This window comes from Anas acuta, chromosome 1 (assembly GCF_963932015.1).
Source record: "Anas acuta chromosome 1, bAnaAcu1.1, whole genome shotgun sequence".
In the NCBI taxonomy this organism is placed as follows: domain Eukaryota; kingdom Metazoa; phylum Chordata; class Aves; order Anseriformes; family Anatidae; genus Anas; species Anas acuta.
In genome coordinates, this window is record NC_088979.1 from 160,179,053 (window position 1) to 160,192,139 (window position 13,087).

At 37.9% G+C, this 13,087-nt stretch overlaps 1 protein-coding gene across 1 annotated transcript; it reads left to right on the forward strand.

Moving 5' to 3' along the window:
* The first annotated feature begins 3,854 nt into the window (after positions 1-3,854).
* On the forward strand, positions 3,855-12,229 carry ACTR6 (actin related protein 6). The gene is made up of 11 exons (XM_068668858.1): positions 3,855-4,082; positions 4,327-4,444; positions 4,985-5,053; positions 6,452-6,575; positions 7,315-7,450; positions 7,540-7,596; positions 8,300-8,398; positions 8,583-8,661; positions 9,960-10,131; positions 11,009-11,147; positions 11,941-12,229. The coding sequence occupies exons 1-11, from the start codon at positions 4,015-4,017 to the stop codon at positions 12,068-12,070; spliced, it is 1,191 nt and encodes a 396-aa protein (XP_068524959.1). The 5' UTR covers positions 3,855-4,014; the 3' UTR covers positions 12,071-12,229.
* Positions 12,230-13,087: the final 858 nt, after the last annotated feature.

The following is a 13,087-nucleotide window of genomic DNA, read 5'->3' on the forward strand; positions in this document are numbered from 1 at the left end:
CAGGCACAGCTCCTGCTCCTGGGCCTCTTCCCAGCCCAGCCATGATCTAGGATGGCTACGGCTGCTCCGCGCTGCCCAAAAGGGACAAAGCAAGAAATGCTTACTGACATAAACACAGTGCTATGGGAATTAACTCAGGTGCATGTACACGTCATGTTTCCCCTAAACTCAGTTTCTTGGTACTTACTCAAACCCCTAGACTTTTAAAATCAGGCTCTTCTCCAGGTGATATTTAACAGGGTATCCATGGCAAGTATAAAGCCTACAGGTTATGATAATTTTATGAGGATAGCTTCTCATGCTGTGGCAAAATTTCTAAGCAAGTTAAAAATTAAATGACTGGTAACAGTTTTGTTCTGGTAACCATCTTCTCTGGGGCTCCCTCATTTTAGAAAATGTAACTTGAGAATTTCAGTGGTGGGTAACCAGGTACTCTAAATAATATTTTTAATCAGAAATAAAATATAAAATAAAATAAAATAAAATAAAATAAAATAAAATAAAATAAAATAAAATAAAATAAAATAAAATAAAATAAAATAAAATAAAATAAAATAAAATGGACATGTTTTTCAGATGTGACCTCTTTATGAAGAACATTTGCTGGCTCTAGAATATACTCTAGAGCTGGAGAGGAAAGACATCAGACACTACTTTCTTTGCTTCTCATCTACATAACAGATTAATAATTTACAAGCAATGAACCAAAACCCCAAGGATCTTCAAGTCAGATATATGAAGCAGTAACAGATGAAAAAATAGGTCAGGAAATTAACGTTTTCAATTGATTTTTCCAGGCATTTAAAAATCAGTCAGTGCATAATATTGACCTCATTATATTATTTAAAGAGATTTATAAAGTGGAAATGAGCTGCTAGCACCTTTATTCATGTTTTAAGTTCAATATTCTTCAACTAGAAAAAAAAAATAAATCTTGGAATTCTTGGAGAAATGTTGTTTACTGTGATAAATTAGTTTCCCACCACTGAAGAAAATACAGGGGACAAGGTAAGCAGGACCTGTGCTGTGTGTTCTCCTTCAAGTGTTCTGCTCACATAGGTCTGGTAGAAAAGGGTAAGTCCAGAGGACAGGCTGATTGAAACTGAAAACAGAAATATTCCTGCCTGGCAGGGTTGATCTGAGTCATGAATTCACTTTCTCCCCAGTTTCCTGGAGCACATCAAATGGAGGAAAATGCATAGATCAGCCCCTCTTGCTTGGAGCAGAATATCTGGTACTTTTTAGAGCCTGACGCAAATTATTATCAGGATATCCCCAGACTATATTAATTAGACTGTGGCCTGATCCTTCAAATCACAGTCCCATGTTTTCAAGCAGATGAATTTCTGGTAAAACACTTGTGCTAATTAGACCACAGCTATGTGAAGATGATGCTTAAAACAACATTGCAAAGACTGACTCCTGCTCTGAATGGAGGAAGGCAATCATTTATGAAGAAGCTTGTGAGAGTGTCATCAACTGTCACCTTAATAAAACCACAAGCAGGAAAGAGTGGTTTAGTCTTCCTGACTACTTCGCCCTTAACGTTGCTATGTAGGTTAAGCTGAGGCAGGGGAAGTTTAGGCTTGACATCAGGAAGAGGTTCTTCACCAAGAGGGTGGTTGCACACTGGAACAGACTCCCCAGGGACGTAGTCACTGCACCAAGCCTGTCTGAATTTAAGAAGTGACTGGACTGTGCTCTTAGTCACATGGTCTAAACTTTTGGGTAGACCTGTACAGTGCCAGGAGTTGGACTTGATGATCCTTATGGGTCCCTTCCAACTTGTGATATTCCATGATTCCATGATTCCATATAGCAAACAAGGCTCTTTGCTCTTGATTTATCATGTTGAACCCCCATACAACAAGAAACAACAGCCACAAGAGAAGAAAAGAAGGGGAGGCTGTAGTGGCAGATCTGCGTGGTCACAATGGACCTGCCCGATGAACCCTGGGCTGTGTCTGCGCCTGGCTGGCTCCACCAGATCTGCTCCTGAGAATTGCCTTCTGTTCTTGGCCTTGGGCCTGAGTCATCACCAGAAACCTGCCTGATGACCTGGGCTCTGGGTTGCCCCCACAGCCCTGCCCTGCCTGCCCTACTCCCTGACTAGAGGTGGTGGGACAGGCCTGGGCTGGGAAGGTTGCAGAATCTACCTCAGCTCCTGGCTTTCCTCCTTCACAGAGCAGCTGGCCCTCTTGGCAAAAACAAAGAACCTCACTAATGGGTGTGTCCGGGGTAGTAAAATGATCTCAAAAAAGAACTTTGGCTCATATTTACCACAGATAGTTCCTACAGCCTATCTGTGAACTCCTTCCCTTCAAGAGAGGACCCAAGAACCCAAGGATGTACAGCATTTCCCATCAGGCTGCTCATCTTTCACCATCAGCTAGGCAAAGAAAAGTGCACTGTGTTCAGTTCATGGATGCCAAGTCCAGGATGCACTTCTGGCGTCAGGGTCAAAGAATGCAATAACTTATTCCTCAGGGATAACTTCTGGATGCTTTAAACAACCTGCACATTCACAGTTGGCACTGTTTGACCATTCTGAGGCTGTGCATTCCCACAGAGCACAGCAAATAAGCAGTTCTGTGCTTTGCAGGGGGTGTGCGGATGGAATCCAGCTTTTCATGTGGTCATGTGGATTCCTTCAGTGTGTAAACTGGAATGGAATACAGACAGGGAAAAATACATAAGTATTTTACATGAAGAAAACAGAGGAAATAACAAAAATATTTTTTCCATCAAATGAGGCAGTAGAAGATGTGGAAAAAGAACAAATAAAACGTGACCCATTAAGTTCTGATTTGCTTTCAGTGTGTGCTTTTTCAGTGTGTACTTGCTGCATGAGAAATTCAGCATGGCTTTGCATGGATAATGGAAAAACAAACAAACAAACAAACAAAAAACAATTCCAAATATGCAAGGTTTGAGTAATCTGGTGGACCATTGCTCTAGGTTGAAAACCATCACAAAATATGAATTTTAAGCTACTGTATGAGGCAATGTACAAAGTTTGCTACCGTGTAAAAGTGACTTTGAAGGTCATATTTTTGTGTCCTTGCTATGGTACTGACTTTGTTAGGTACTCCATTAACAACAAAGAAGTTTTATCAGAAGTGCCATGCAAATATCTGGGTGAATGTGTAAGCAAATACAATTAATATGTATGCAATCTGTCCCCAGTTAGCAATGATAGTAATAATAATAATAATTTTTAAAAAATCTTTACTTCCTGGAGATTTAAAATATTTACAGACAAAAATGTAAGTTAACTGTTAGGGGCCTGATATTTATTTTATGAGATCTAAAAAACAAACAAACAAACAAAAAAAACCAGCTAACTGAATTCGATACAAGTCATTACATGATAACAGGTGATAATCTAGTAGAGCTGGAGCTGGTATCTAGAAGAGGAAAAGGAATTAATTAAATTCTGGCTTTCTCATTTAATTTCATAAAACAAAAGTTAACAATAGCTATAATGAATTTGTCTCTTACTCTGAGAACTTTATATCATTAATAAAGTGTAAGGTAACATTTACATGTACATGATTTTAAGAATAATGTTGCATGCTGCACTGTAAACCTGTGAACACCTAAAGCATTCTGTTTTGTGTATTTGGGGCTTGGAGTTTTAATTACAAAACCAAGATGTATTGTTATGGTACCTGCCAATGGACAAAGAAGGAAAACAACACTTTACAGCGTCCTCTAACAGAATCCTGGGGGGAGCTGCCGCCCACCCGTGTGGGACCCGTGCAGGAGCAGTTTGCTGCTGGGGACGGACCCGCCGCTAGGGGGCGCTGCCGCCACGCAGCCGCAGCGAGCCCCAGACCCGTCACTTCCCCCGGCGGCAGCTTCCGGCTGTGGAGGCGGGGCGGTCCCAGCGGCACGGCTGCGTCCCGGCAGGCAACGCGCGCGCGCTGCTCCTCCGCTCTATGGTAACCACAGAGACCCACGGCGGTGGCGGATCAATACTGGGACGGCGGCGGCCGTGGCGCCGTGGGGAGCATGGCCACGCTGGTGCTGGATAACGGCGCCTACACCGCCAAGATCGGCTACAGCCACGCCAACGTCAGGTCAGCCCCGTGCCGGCACCGCGCCTGCGCACTCGGCGCCGCGAGGCCACGCCCCCTCCGCCTGTGGGGGAGGCCCCGCCCCTTGCGTCAGCGCCGCGATTGGGGGGGGGGGGGAGGGATGGGGGGGGCAGGGCCGGGGTCGCCCCCCGGTAGCCCCCGGCCCCCAGCGGGCTCCCGGCGGCCCCCAGCCCCGGGGCGCGGCCGGTTGCGAAGCGCGTCACGGATCCGTGCCCCTCTCTCGCAGCGTCATCCCCAACTGCCAGTTCAGGTCGAAGACGGCGCGCCTGAAAACCTTCACGGCCAACCAGCTGGATGAGATCAAGGACCCCTCGGGCCTCTTCTACATCCTCCCCTTCCAGAAGGTAACGGCACGGGGTGTGCGAAACGCGTTGCCCTGCGCTGCTGCGTGCACCTGCTGGCAGCCGTATCTCTGTGTCACACCTTTTTATACAAGAGTATATATGAATATATGAGTATGTAGCAGTATGAATGCAGTAGGATGACTTAATGATTGCCCAATGTCAAATCATGTATGTCCTCCTCTGTAAATACAGCACCTGTTGCCACAGCTTCCCCATCCCTGCAGGTGTTCAAGGCCAGGCTGGATGGGGCTTTGGGCAATGTGCTCTGGTGGGAGGAGACCCTTTAAGGTCCTTTCCAGCCCAAACCATTCTGTGATTCTATGATATCCATGGGAGATATTTGTAACATTGTTTATTTCATGTTACCTTTACTCTTGGCACAGAATTGTGACAATTTAGACACTTTTACTCTCAGATTTCATTACACTGTCAGATCATCGTTTGACTTTTTTTAATCTCTAGTAATTGTTTAAAGAGTGAATTATATTTTTATTCTCTAAACAGTGCTTTTTTTTTTTTTTTTTCCCAAAATTCCTACAGGGTTACCTGGTTAATTGGGATGTCCAGAGACAAGTTTGGGATTACCTTTTTGGAAAAGAAATGTATCAAGTAAGAGTCTCTTTTTTTCTCTCTCTTTTTTTTTTTTAATAATCAATTTGTGTAGGTTAAACATTGACTAGTGGATTTAACATAAGTACATCAAATATTAAATAAAACTGCCAAGCTTACTATTCTCTTTGAAAGTGACTTCCGTTAGAAATCACGAGGATTTATTTTTTGTAAACTGATGAAAACTATGACTTTGATCTCCAGTATAGGAATTTCAAAAACATTTAACTTTTCAGTTTTGTGTGTATCCATACTGAGGTCAATTTACATACGTCGATCTTAAGTTCATATAATTAAAAGTTCACATTTGTAAAATAAATAAAAAACATCATTATAGACAGATACAATGTGCTTTAGAGATTAAGAAATTCTTCATGTAAGAGAGTGATGAACTAGGTCAGGAGGCTGAAAGACAGACATTAAATAGCTGTATCTTTGGCTAACTGTTTACTTACAAGGAATAAACTGAATTTATAAAATATAAATATATGAAATGCATTTTTTTTATTTGTTACAACAACTGGATGTAGCCCAAGATGTGTAATACAGCTTTTATTTTTTTAAAATATGGTGTATTGTTACTTACTGTGCAAGGTTGTTATGTTTGTTTGTTTTGCTTTGTTGCATTTGTTTGTTTGTTTTTTTGGTTACAAAATGTAACCAAATGTTGTAACCTATGTTGTAGGATACAGAATGAAAGCAATGCCTTAAAATATCTTAATCTTCATGCTTAAAAATATACATGCTTAAAAATACACATATGTTCTGGCTTTTGATATTTAGCTTTCATTTACATTTTGGAACTAGATTCCATTCAGTCTCTATGTTTGGGCCCATGTGTAATTATGGTGAAAATAACTCTACGTGAAGTTTTCTCTAATGGAATTCGAGGCATTAGCAAGTGTGGAAAGTCCAAGATCTTTCGCTGGCCTTGTGAGAGGTCACTGTGAGTTCTGATGGTTCTGCTTTGTGGACTTTGTCTTTGGTTAATAGATACATGTACATGATTTCTTGATGGAAATGCTGAGCTGTTAATAAGAAATCTTGCTGTAGTTGATAGAATTGGCGTAAAATATCTTTTACAAGTATTGTAGTGGTTCTTTATGGGTATCTCTTTAAAATGTTACATTACAATATCTAAAAATGGTAACAGGAGCAGAGTATATCAGGAGGTGCTCCCTTCTACTATGTTTTAAACCATTAATGCATTAAATTTTATCACTGCTCATAAAGTCTTTACAAAGGAAAAAGAAGTAAAACTTTATAAACCGAGCTTCTGCTAACAGATATGGCGAGTGATAATCATGTCTTCAAATTTACGTAGTCTTCAGTTGCTGCAAAATATCATAGTGGATTATTTTAACATTTTTAATGGCAGTCTTTATGTATTTTTCATAGGTGGATTTTGTAGATACCAACATTATCATCACTGAACCTTATTTTAACTTCAGTTCAATACAAGAGTCCATGAATGAAATCCTATTTGAAGAATATCAGTTTCAAGCAGTTCTTAGAGTAAACGGTGAGTATATCCCCTTTTATTTCACTTATTATTTTTGAGATTAAAATTCCAATTATGTTTAAATGCATACACATATAAATTACTTAATTTCCTTCCTGGCTCTTGAATAATACACTACTATGTGTACTCAGACTCAATTAAAATCTTTTATGGAAATTGAACCTTTACATTTAGACTACTTTTTTAAGAGTGTCTTCCATATAATTAAAGCAAATATGGGAAGAGAAAAAGATGGCAGAGATAATGAATATATTTTGAAATAAGACTTTGAGGAAGTCTAACAGAGATTTGTGTGGAGACTTTGACAGCGTTCCTCTTTTGGGAGTGGTGGTGATCTTTAATTTTGCTTTGTATTAACAAATAAAATGCAGCGTTGTGGTCATGAAATGCATTACCTTACAGAGATCACAGGGAATGGTAAAATAACATCTCAACCCTTTAGAAAAATAGATAGCCCTTTAGACTGTTTTGATAAATTGTGGTGTGATCAACCTGTTTAGAACATAGGAGAGGGAACAGAACGGGCACTGGAATCCATGAAAAAGAATAAAGGGGAAGAGGATATACAATGCTTAATTTTATCCACTGTCAAATGTAGTTCACCTGTTGGCTGTACTGTTCTGTATTGAGCTCTTAGAAGTCTGAAAAAGGCATTTAAGATTTGAAGCACTTTCATATCAATGTGAATTCTAAAAGTGTATATTCATGTAAAGTTTGAATTAAATTTTCTGTTTTTCAGCTGGAGCTCTTAGTGCACATAGGTATTTCCGGGATAATCCATCTGAGCTATGTTGTATCATTGTGGATAGTGGATATTCTTTTACACACATTGTACCATATTGCAGAAGTAAAAAGAAGAAAGAGGCAATTATCAGGTAAACACTATTATTATTTTTTTAGGGGAATTGTTTGTTATGCCTGCAGTTAATAACTACATAATTCCTTGTGTTACTTTTTTGTGTAGGATTAATGTTGGAGGAAAACTCTTAACCAACCATCTGAAGGAGATAATATCTTACAGGTAAAGCAAGAGATTAATTACTGACCATGATCTTGAGACTTGACATAAAATGTGCGGGAAGTTTGTGGGGATATTCTTTTTGGTTATGTGAATTCTATATTAAATGCTGTTTAAAGGGGATTTTTGTCCATTATTATCTGCTAACTCGCACCTTGAGCTTAGGCCATCAAAAAAAAAATTAAAAACCAACAGCCTAATTCATCACAGTGCCAGGGCTTTTGAAGTTGCTGAGTGTGTGTGCATGTTCAGAATTATAGAAGTTCTTATATATTTTCTCAAATGTTTCAGTAGTTCATAAGTTAGCTGTCAAATAAGTCTTACATTTTGATTCTATCTACACCACAAATGAAATTCAGGAGACTTTTTATTAAGATCCTTTAGCTTGAGACTTCATCTAGGTAAAGAGATAGCAAAGGTGTAATACCTTTGCTATTAAAAGTAATTGCAGAGTTATGGCTATTCTTCTTAGACAGGCCAAACACAGGTAGATATTTGTGTTTATTAAGTTGCTATGTAATGAAATACCAAGTTCTGTTATATCAGGTATGCTTTTGTAAATTGAGTGCAAGCTTTAGATACCAGTAGATTTCTGTGGTTTGAAATTATAGTAACCAATCTCCAATGCAAAACTGAACAGGTAATACTAAGAATTCTAATTATTCTCAAACATCTTTTTTTGTTGTTGTTGTTTTGTTTTGCATAGGCAGCTACATGTTATGGATGAAACGCATGTAATTAACCAAGTCAAAGAAGATGTGTGTTATGTGTCTCAAGACTTTTACAAGGACATGGAGATTGCCAAGTATGGATACAATGCTATTAATTGTGAAAGTTGGTATTTCTGAATAATCATTTGTACAGAAAAAAATATATCCTGTAAATTAGAATTTTTTCCAGTTAAGTCAAGAGAAGTCTTGCCAGTAAAAAATGGTTGGGATGTAGAACCTGTTCTTTATTATGTTGTGTTTTGCATTCTTCTATTTCAGATTGAAAGGAGAGGAAAATACTGTAATGGTAGATTATGTCTTGCCAGACTTCAGTACGATCAAAAAAGGATTTTGTAAGGTAATAATGGTAGAGATTTCAAGTATTTTTGGACTGTTTTCCTCTGCACAAGTACACTCCTGTTGGTTAAAAATATTTTTTCTAATGCTGCATTATAACTTCTTTCTGTGCTATTCATTAACTGGCTAAATTCTCCAAATGCCTGAGATAAGCATCACATGCTTTTAGATATATTGTGCATCATTTGAACAATGAATGATGGTGTAGGCTCCATCTCTGGCTTCCATATTCTGGTAGAAAAATGACAAACCGTTATCTATTTTTATTGACATTAGCAAAAGGTTATATTGTTTCTTTGGAAGATTACACATGTTCTCTAACTACTCAAAACTAAGAATTTATTTAGCTTGCAGTCTTCCTGAAGGTTATTTGTTTACAGTAATTCACGCACACAAAGATAGCAACTTGTAGTATACATCTAAATATAATCATGAAGCCAAATGCACTTGGCTATCCGCAGATTTCAGATTGTTGTCAGTGCAAACTTTTAATAACAAGTGTATTTAGTCGCTGCATTTGTGTTGATTTGGTTGCAACGACTGTCGCTAACCACTGTAGCTAACCTACGTGCTGATCTGATGTTTTTTTGCTACCTCCATCTTCTGGAGGTAGGTTTAACCTTCTGAGAATCCTGTGAGCTTTGTGGAAAAAACAGATTCTGAGCAGTTACCTAAAGGTTTTCCTCTAATTTGCATCTCAGATGAGAGGGAAAGTAGGCAGTGGGTTACTCATTTCCTTAGGAAGTTGGCATGAAAATGAAATACTACTTCTCTGGCATAGCACTTTTATGCTCTATTATTTAAAACTTGCAGCTTTCTGTAGTTGTGCTGTCACAGATCCTACTCTCAATTATCATGTAATGTTGTGCCTTTTTTATTTGTTGAAGGAATTTTGCTTTGCTTTGTTTTAGTAAGTCTCTGAATTTCATCTAAATGCCCTAGTATGTAGAAAGTTCAGAGCTGTTTAGTAGAACAGCCTGGAAAAACTTCATAGGAGTGAAAATTTAACACTGTTATCTTATTTACTGAGTTGGCCATAGTTTCAAAAGCAGTCCCTGTATCTTAAGTGTCACTCTTGCACATATTCACTGTATTTTGCTTGGCAAAACTGCAGCTGATAAGTTGATAGACTGAAATTTAATACCACAGTTTGTATTATTCTTAAAAGACTTTGTAGGTAGTATAACTTAATGTAGAATATATGGCCTTCCACTGCAGTACATGAAAAAGATTAGCTAAACACTCCAGGATATAATTTCTTTTCCTAAGCTGTGGTTACTATTCATGTCTTTAATTTAGCCAAGGGAGGAGATGGTGTTAAGTGGAAAATACAAGACTGGTGAACAAATACTTCGTCTAACAAATGAAAGATTTGCAGTTCCAGAAATACTCTTCCATCCTTCAGATATTGGTATTCAAGAGATGGGAATTCCTGAAGCTATTGTTGATTCTATTCAGAATTTACCTGAAGGTATAACTTCAAGTGTTTTGAAATTTGTTGTTGTTCTTGTGTTTTTGTTTGTTTGTTTGTTTTTTTCCTTTGGCTGTTTTAGATTCTTAAGACTCTTTAGATGCTAATACTCTCAATATGCCAGTTATTAAGATGTGAACTGTTCTGTCTTCTGTTACGTGTCACATACCCTAGGACTGATTATTGTCTACAAGATGCCGTGTTATACCAACACAGCTTTGTGGTGGTATATAGATTGGCTTCTGTTTCAGTTAATCACTGTATACTGAACTCTTCCCAACATCCTTTACTAATGTTACTTACATGTCTCCAATGGTAGAATATACCTGAAATTATTTTTGTGTTTTAAAATATTTCTTCACTGAAAGAAAACTCAAACTTAGCAAAGCCAGTCCAGTCATTCAAGCATCAAAGTCTAAAACTTTTCTTCCTACTGTGTTTTTCAGTAGTATTAATGCTTTCATGTTACAGATTATGTACACTAATATAGTAGTAACGTTAATGTTACTACAAAGAAGACTTTATAGGTTTTGTGATAACACAGAAGTACGGAGGTTCTGAGGCTATGAAATGATATATTATTTGTTTAAGTACAAAATAAAATCCCTTTTGAAAGGGAAATGTGTTGGTAAGCATGCAATCTCACAGACAAAACATTGTGATTTTTTTAGACTTTGGCTTTGAAAATTAACGAACAGACCGATCACTTTCCTGTTTTGCATTAAAACTATTTAACTGATGTGATCACTATATGATCACTACTTTGAGTATTTCTCACTCCATTTCCAATACCTAACAAATTTGAGAATAAACTTCAATTTCTAAATAAATCTTTAGTCTCTAATTACAGATTTATTTATTTATTTTTATTTTAAAGAAATGCAACCTCATTTCTTCAAGAACATAGTTCTGACTGGAGGGAACACCCTTTTTCCGGGCTTCAGAGATCGGGTCTATTCTGAAGTTCGATGCCTCACTCCAACTGACTATGACGTTTCTGTTGTTCTTCCTGAAAAGTAAGTCCTAAACTGTACAGAATAAGCCTTTTCTTGTAGCAGAATAAACTATGAAGTAGGATTTATTTTGCTGATAAAAGCATAATTAATACTTAAATTAATCCCCTTAATTTAAGTGAAGCAACATTGTACAAGAAATATATTTTTATCTGGTGTGTTTTCTGACAAACAATTTATTAGAGGCTACCTGCTTGTCTGTTACTTGGCCTAATGAAGTTAAGCACACAAGTAGGCGTTTCCAGGAACAGTCCTATTACAACTAGATCAGTAAGACTGTAGTTTCATCACAAGAATTAGATACATAAGTATGCACAATTAGAGTTTAGTCCTTTACTTGAAAGAATTTTCAGCATAGAAGTGCTGGCATGTCATTAGTATTGTAGCCACTTCACGAATTTGCAAGGGATAACATCTTTGCGCCAAAACAAGTTGTCTTTGATAGTACAAAAAAAATACCTTTTTAAGGTATTATTAGAGAGTATTTTTAAATATTAAGGAATTATTACCTGTGCAAATAAATACAAAGACATCTCTATCTCCTTCCTCATAAAAGGTACTTATTTTGTTATAAAAAAGGAAGCCACTTAGCACTGGTAAAATTTGAAACTGTCTCAAAATTTGCCTGGTGCTGGATGGTTTCATTTAGCAATCAAAAATATCTTGAAACAGTCTTTTCTGATTTTTAGATTTTTTTTGTTAGGTATAGCTAAATAATTGCTAGAAATCATCACAGCATACTCTTATATTTAAATGAACTTGCATAAAATTAACAATAGTTTTATTCATTTTTCAGCCCTATTACTTATTCTTGGGAAGGTGGGAAGCTCATTTCTGAAAACGATGACTTTGAAGACATGGTAGTAACTAGAGAAGATTATGAAGAGCATGGGCACAATATCTGTGAAGAGAAATTCGATATATAAGTAGCATAGTTGCTTATATTGTTATTCCAGTGTTTTACTCAGAACTGTGAACTGTGGCTTGTTCTCTGTCAGTTAGGATTGTGTTTTAGCTTTCCTGTACTTAACTGGATTGGGGAAAATTCATTTTCAGAGTTTAAAAATAAAGTTTTGCAAACCTAATACTATGAAATGTGTGTGTTGCATTTCATTACGTTCTCATCTTTCACTGATAGCTTCGTTATATTCTTACTGCAAAAAACTGATAGCACGAGGCAATAAAAATAGTGAATGCTCTTACTGCTGTAATACACATGTTAAGAAGTAATTAAGATACGTTAATTTTTTTTTGGGGGGGGGGGGAATTTTTATGAAACTGACTGGACATTAAACATTTCTTAAAAGGTCACTCAAAATTGCCCAAGAGTAGTCTGAACACTTCCTTCTTTTTTAAGAAGGGGGTTTGGGTTAGTGGGTTCTTGTTTTGGAGAGCAAACAAACCTCTTCCCCTTCCTCTCACCCTTTGGAACCTCAACCAGGCTTGTCTGAGGTGAACCAAGTTTGCAGCTCTGGCTTGGTTAATCCTATCTGTGTCCTAGACCTGCATTCCACATTCGACAGAAATGCCTCAGCCTATACTTACTAGTTCTTTTTACAATGCCACTGTGGCATCAGAAGAAGCTCCTTTACTCTGCCATCAGTGCGTGTGGGGCAGCAAAGAGCAATGTTGACAAGCAGTAGCCAGATAAGAGAGCTGCGCTAGTGTGTGTTGCTACACCTGGCTGCCTTGGGTGTCAGGACAGAGTTAGGCACTCAGGGTGGGTAACAGGTGGGCTGACACTGATCTTGATGCTAACCAACTCATGACTGTAGGTGAATTCTCTAGTTGGGCTGGTGATACTCAACGGGCTCAGGAATGGCCTATTCCCAGCTACAGAGCCATATTGCCTCTCGTCTGCCCTATGTTAAAGCACTATTTACCCAGCTTGGAATGAAGGTGGCTGGTTTAGCCAGTTGATGGCGTGAATTAAGGAAAAGCTT